This window comes from Musa acuminata, chromosome BXJ2-10, assembly GCF_036884655.1.
Source record: "Musa acuminata AAA Group cultivar baxijiao chromosome BXJ2-10, Cavendish_Baxijiao_AAA, whole genome shotgun sequence".
NCBI classification, from domain to species: domain Eukaryota; kingdom Viridiplantae; phylum Streptophyta; class Magnoliopsida; order Zingiberales; family Musaceae; genus Musa; species Musa acuminata.
Genome location: NC_088347.1, coordinates 5,890,419 through 5,897,831, shown reverse-complemented (window position 1 = coordinate 5,897,831; position 7,413 = coordinate 5,890,419). Strand labels below are relative to the sequence as shown.

The 7,413-nt window shown below is 35.9% G+C and overlaps 1 protein-coding gene across 1 annotated transcript; it reads right to left on the bottom strand.

Annotated features, from left to right (window-relative positions):
• Window positions 1–4,577: 4,577 nt before the first annotated feature.
• Window positions 4,578–7,207, bottom strand: LOC135625904 (caffeoyl-CoA O-methyltransferase-like). Its single transcript, XM_065131030.1, has 5 exons — window positions 7,024–7,207; window positions 6,794–6,873; window positions 5,391–5,535; window positions 5,176–5,307; window positions 4,578–4,988 (listed from the first exon to the last, which is right to left on the bottom strand). Exons 1-5 carry the CDS (start codon window positions 7,111–7,113, stop codon window positions 4,689–4,691), a joined length of 747 nt encoding a protein of 248 aa, XP_064987102.1. The 5' UTR covers window positions 7,114–7,207; the 3' UTR covers window positions 4,578–4,688.
• Between the last annotated feature and the right edge of the window lie 206 nt (window positions 7,208–7,413).

Genomic DNA, 7,413 nt, shown 5'->3' with positions numbered 1-7,413 from the left:
GGTGTAATTTTCGCTCTTCTTGACCCGATGCCTGATCTCATGACCTGAAGCCTTCTACCGATACCTCGACCGATCCTTCGGCTCGACGTCTAATCTTCTGACATGTTTTTCTCCGGCCCAACATGATTCTTCCTACTTTAATTATCTCTCCCTAATTGAAGCTTCCTACGTCACTCAAAACACAAATCGAATCCTAAACACTATCAATTGATTTTATCATCAAAATCCAAGATTCAACAAGAATATCATTGAAAATAGTTTTCAAAAGTCTTCTAATCCAATGATTGAATGGAATGCTAGAGCTATGAATGCTCTATTTTGTGCATTAGACAAAAATAAATTTAATTATGTTTCTATTTACGAAACTGATTTCAATATTTAGCACTCTTTAAATCACACACGAAGGCACTAGTCGAATTAAAGACTCTAAAATTAATCTTTTGATGCATGATTTCGAGTTATTTCATATGAAACCAAGTGAAACTATTGTTGACATGTACACCCATTTTACGGATGTCATTAATAGTTTAAAAGCACTTGGTAAAAGTTTTTCAAACCTTGAACATTTAAATAAAATTTTACGATCTCTTCTTAAAAATTGGGATCCTAAAGTAACGGCTATTCAAGAATCAAAGAACTTGAACTATTTTTCAATTGAAGAACTTATTGGATCTTTGATGACCTATGAAATGACGTGCAATACACATAAAGAACTCGAGAATAACCTTCCGAAGAATATAAAGGATTTGACACTTAGAACTCAAGATGACCACTCGAACGAAAGCTCAAGTGATGATGATTTTAAACTTCTCACAATTTGAAGTTTTTAAAATTAGAATTAAAGAACAAAAATGAACCTAAAAAGAAGAAGCTACAAAAGAAGAAGAAAACACTCAATATGGCTTTTGACGAATCGAGTTCATTCGAAGATGAAGAACAAACCAACAAAGGCGAGGTGACGAACTACGCATTAATTACTTTTGTTAACAAGGTAAGCGACTCAATCGATTCTCTTTTTCCTTACCATGAAATTAGTTAGTGCTATTTATGAGTTATTTTTAAATTAGATTAGAAAAATTATATGTAAATTATTAATAAAAAATAAAAAATTAGGATCATGCTAGTAATTTTGAAAATGATAATGACAATTGCATGTTTTATTAAAATATAATAAAATATTAGATATAAATCTAATGCTTGTACACCTAACAAGATTAATCTTTTGTATGTTTTTAAGAAGTAATAATGGGTATCATATTGATTTCCGTATTACTTTTCGATTTTGATTGAAGATGCCTTATGTTCAACGAAACTATGCTTGATATTTTAATGAAACTGTTAAGAGGTTTGATATCATACTTAATGAGTTTATAGTTTGAAATTGTGCATGTTATACCTTGAAAACTTGAAACCATGTTTTGGTATCATGTCCAAAGTAATGATGCATAATGATCATGCTTAATGAGTTTATATTTCAAAATTATGCATAATGATTCTTGTGATTAATGGCTTATCGATCTTTGTCATAATGAAAGTTCTTTTACCATTTTAAATGTTGATATATGTTTTTAGTTGGCCTAAAAATTTGGGTATGCTTATATGAAATCAATCATATGAATTGAAACACTAAAAAGAGGAAAGCTTTCTCTTTGATTTTTTTTTTTCTCTACTGTATCGATTTTTTTAAAAAAGGTATATCTTCTATATGAATCATAAGATTTCTTATGCATAAATTAAAATCTTTTTCTCCTATGTTTCTTTTTGTGATTTACTAAAGAGAATATCTTTTTTGGAATTCATGACTTAAAATTTCTTTTGAAGATATTTTACTATGTGATCTCTTAAGATTTCCTTTTGATTATTTAAGAAGAGATTTGTAAAAAATAACATATGGTCTGTTGGTATTCACATGATCTTATCTTTAATGATATGATTTTCATAATTCCTTGTATTCATGAAGTATATCTTATTATCAAATTTTTCTTGTTATCCTTCATGTGATGATATAAATTATGCAATACTCATAATATTATGTTGATGCATATAAATGAGAAGTTATGATCATGCATGATAGGATGTAATATAATTTGATAATTTGATACCATCATGATTTGAAATATTTATGATTTGGAATGATGCATGTAATACTTATGATTTTATTATGATGATGTATATAATGTATTGCATATAATGTGAATCATGATTCAAATTGCTTTGACTTAAATTCAATTTGAATCCAAGGTTTATCTCAATTATGACATATTGAAATAAAAATGACACTTTATCTTTGTCATAATTTAAAAATTGATGAAATGAATTGCACCGTTGTATTGTTTTTCCATCTTTTTGCCAATGACAAAGGGGGAGAAAGAATTGCTAGTCTGCATATCTCAAAAGAGAAAGATTTGCTAGCATGCATATCATAAAGAATTGTAAAACTTGCTAGCTTGCTATCTCAAAAGAGAAGCAAGGAGTGCTATCTTGCAAATTTCAAGAAAAACAATGTTTGCTAACTTACACATTTCAAAAAGATGAGAAAGCATGCTATCTTGTACATTTCAAAAATTAGCAAAAAGGTGTTATCTTGAACATTGTAAGAAGCAAAAAGTTGCTATCTCAAGAGAAGTAAAAACTTTGCTAAACTTCACATTCTCAAAAAACTTGCTAGCTTGTGCATTGCAAAAGAAGCAAAAATTGCTAGCTCAAATATTGCAAAGGGAGCAAAAAAATTGCTAGCTTGCACTTATCAAAAGAGAAGAAATGACTCAGTAGCTTGCATGTTCTAAAATATTGTAAAACTTGCATATCTCAAATACTTGATAGTTGTACTTCTCATTTTTGTTGATGATAAATGGGGAGAAGTATGATGATGTTATACATGATTTTATGATAACATATTGCTTGAATTTTTAAATTCAAGAGTTCTATCAATATGCCATATTGATAGGAAGAGTTTAGTTTAAACTCCGTCATCAATTGATTGTCATCATAAAAAAGGGGGAGATTGTTGAATCTCAAATTTTGAAGATAAAATCAATTGATGTGTTTATGATCTGATCTGCGTTTTGAGTGATGCAGGAAGCTTCGAACAGGGAGAGATAATGAAAGCAGGAAGAATCATGTTGGGCCAGGGTAGAACATGTCAGAAGATTGAACATCAAGCCGAAGGATCGGTCGACGTATCGGTAGAAGGCTTCGAGTCATGGGTTCAAGCATTAGGCTAAGAGCGAAAATTGCGCCAAGGAAATCAGAGTTGCGGAGATCAACTGGCCAATTTGGTAGTAGACCACAAGAGAGGACTATGTGCCGAAGAATCGGACGAAGCATCGATGAACCAATGACATGTCGGATAACATTTGATTCAAGCTTTATAATAACTATCTAGATCGAAGTAGGTTTTAAGTGTGTAGGATTAACTACGATAGTGATTAAGGCATAAAGCAAAATGAAGTCCCGGAGTCAAGAATGAGATTTCGTTGGGAGTTCGAGAGTTTGTCGGAAGTTCAGACGTTCGTCGGAAGTTCTATAGGAATTGACTAAGAAGTCCAAGAGCTTACCAAAGAAGCTTGTCAGAACTCGCTAAAAAGATCATCATGAGGTCCAAGAGCTTGTTGAGAGTTTGCTGGAACATTATCGAGAGATCATCGGAAGTTTGCTAAAAGATAGCCAGAAGCTCGCCGGAAGAAACCTAGACTAATTGGACTTGATTTGCTTAGTGTATGTCTTAAAAATCATAGTTAGCACATAATTGAGTTAGAATTCAACTAACTCAATTAGGGGCCAATTGGGCTCAAGTTTGGGCTATGTTGGGCCAAGTAAAAGGCCCAAATAGTGACCTAATAAGTGACACCGTCGATGTCTCAATCTACGAGGCATAGTCTCTGAGAATATGTCAGGCGATGGTACCGCCTCGACATAATCTTTTGGGCGATGGTACCATCAGATTGGGTGGTGGTACCGCCCAGTATTAATACTACAAGCGATAGTATCGCCCAACACAGACGATGGTACCACTAGTACCTCGAAAACCAAGGATGAGACACTTTTAGGCTCTAAGTTTGAATTTACTTGAGACCTATAAATACTTCTCTCATCCCTGATTAACACACACAAGAACTGAGAGTAAAAAAGAAACAAAAATAATGTTGTAATCTTGTGAGAACTCCTTTTAAGCTCAAAGTGTTAGTTTTGTTTAAAAGAGGAATAAAGGGGGTGTAAAGGTTCTCTCCTGAACCTGTCAAAAAGAGAATCGAGTTGTAAGGGTAGTTGATCTTCGTCCATTGAAAGAAGATCGTTAGTGAATGCCGGTGGCCTCGACAGAAGAGGAATTAAGAGTGGATGTAGGTCACGACGACCGAACTACTATAAAATTTGATTTACATTTTTATTCTTACAATTTATCTTTATTACAAACTGTCTTGCTGCTTTCACTATGCTTATGAACAAGATTTGAAGTTATCTTTCCGATATTGATTTTATCAAATGAAGAATTTTTCTAACCGGTGATTTTCTAAGGGATGAACTCCTTAGAAATGAAATGGTTAGAGAATTAGATCGACCAATAATAATTGTTTGAATGGATGTAAATGGATCTGCAATCAAGCTCAGCAGCAGCCTTATTCCTTGTCCTTGTACAAGTACAATTTATTCATGAGAGGCTGCTTCAATCACGATAGCCATGAAGGACATCAACGAAGACGGCGACAAAGAGTGAGGCCGTCGGCGATGGAGAGGTGGCAGATCTCCACCCGCGAGTCGGCAGCGAGGTACGCATTGAATTCCAAGATGGCATCCCGGCTCTCCATGATGTACCAGGGGAATGGTCGCTCCGCCATTGCCTCCGCCACCACCGAGCCATTCCAGAGCGTGTTGTCGTACCCGATGATGCCCCCCACCCTTACCATTTCCACCACCCTCTCATGGTAGTTCATATAGTTGCTCTTGTCTGCGTCCACAAACACAAAGTCGAACCATCCCTTGTATTTCTCCTGAAAGTAAAACACACACCCGGCCATGTACATCTCGATTCAATCCATTCAAACACTACATATCAAAGATTATTTCCTAGTACTCATTTTTTCTTATCATTTCTTTTACCATAATATGTGTACGATAAGTGGTTGAAATCAAATTGGAAAACGCACTAGTGAGTTTGTAATGCTTTCTCTCTCTTACCTCCTTCGTTAGTTCATTGAGGATGGGTAGAGCAAGGCCCTCGCGGAAGTCGACCTTGTGTGCCACCCCGGCCTTCTCGAAGAAGGGGAGTCCGAGCTCAAAGTTCTTACGATTAGTGTCGATGGCTATGATCTACACACGAGGAGAGCTGAGCTGTATCTCAATACCAATTGCATCGATCAAGAAAGCTGTTCGTGTTATAGAAAGGACTCTACCTCGCCATCGTGGGGGAGGCTGAGGGCGGTGGCGAGGAGGGAGTAGCCGGTGAACACGCCGATCTCCAGCGTCTTCTTGGCATTCATCAGCTTCAGTAGCATGCTCAAGAATTGCATTTCATCTGGACCCGTTGCCATGACGTTCCTGGTCAATATCATTCCCAAATCGTAACAACTAATAGAACCATCAGAAACTGGAAGTATAATGGCAACAGGAGGATGGGCAATGAGACTCAAAGTCCAACTTTGAAGAGCAAACATGCGCAGATCACAGAAACGGTTTGTATATAGTGAAGAGTATATTATGCTGGCGGCGGTTGAGAAAATATTAGTCACTGAAATTAATGATGTGGGATGCACATATGGTGCAGTGACATGAAAGTGATACTAGTCCAAAATATGCTGACTCTTCCTAAACTAGATCTCATGCAACCAAAAAAGTTTGAACTGTTAAAATCAATCATAAGAAATATAAAGGGCCACGTACTCGAGTTGTTACGTATTTTGGGAGAAATCTTCAATTTAACTGTTGCAACCATTCGATATTAGAGTAAAATGGCTCTTTAATTTCGAAAAGGATGACAAAATGCAATTAGGATGATTAAATTACACCGCAAAACTTCTGGGATGATGTTTGTCAGTTCTCACTAACTTGACGTATGACTTGTTAAGAAAAGTTTCATATGTGAATGCGGACTAAGAATTAATCTTAAATTGCTAAGATCTAAAGAAAATGCAGCTATATACACATGTATGGAAGCCTTGACTAAGTATCCCTCGAGCTTGAATTTTTCAAACTCTCAGCATGTTGTTGTTACTGTCGAGTAATCCGGATAAGCAAAGTGATGAGGTTACTGGGTAATGCAAACAATATTTATATGAACCGGTCCATATTTTATTGTAAGTAAAAGCCTCGGGATTGCACCGTGCGAGGGAGTTGAGAACACATATATTGGACCAGATCTGAAGGCTTTTAGTAGACATTGCTAATTTAGAAAACTGGATGAATTAAAGATGATTTCTTTTTGCTTAACCATTTTGTGAAATTCGAAGTTCCATTCTTATATATTTAGGGAGAAAAATAAAGTCACAAACTGATTAACTAATCACTCCAGATAATAATATATCTTCTTTTGTCAATGAAGTCTTACACAAGGGATGATTTTTTACTCATTTTTACGTAAGCAATACATATTTTAACCTTTACTGTAAAGAAAAACAAAACGAATAGCATCAAAAGCTGCACTTTCTATTCTTCCATAAATTAAGATTAATAGAGGCAAAAATTCATGTTCGTCACTAAAAAACAAAGGCGTAAACCGAAGATAAAAAAAAAAAAAGCAACATGATTGTGTCTTAATTATTATGTTCAATAAAACCAGAAACGAATTGCCGGAGCTTGCCTGAGGTCTGTGGCTGTCATTTGCCGGAGCTCCCTCAATGCCTCGGGCTCACGAGGGTACACACTGGTCTCCATAATGTACTACAATGTTCACCGCACAGGGCAAAACATACCGGTAGAGATCAGAGAGAGAGAGAGAGAGTATTTATCCTTTTCTGAGTGTATATGTACATGAACAAGTATACAAAAAGATCTCGGATAGAGGAGAGAGCGAGAAAGAAAAGGATAAACCTGGGAAAGTGCCTCGCTCTGCAGGATGCACCTTTGTTCCAGGATCGGCGGCAGTTCCTTGTCTCCTACTCCCTCAGATGATCCTGCCATAGCTGCTCTGCCTCACCTACTTCTTTCTCTCTTTGTGATACGAGGACGAGGAGAGCTGGGTGGTGATGTCCTCGAGGAGCTGAAGTATCGGATGGCCAGTAATACAGCACCATTCCGGCGTGATATATAAGGACTGCATGTACATTATTATAAGTACCACTTGATTGCGATGATATTAGACGAGATGACAAAGTCACATTTGGCCAATAAAAAAAATTTTGTCTAGGAAATTTTTCGTCATTAGTGACGAAGAAGATACTTGGAAACTAAATTATTTCTCCGACGATGAATTGTATTTAT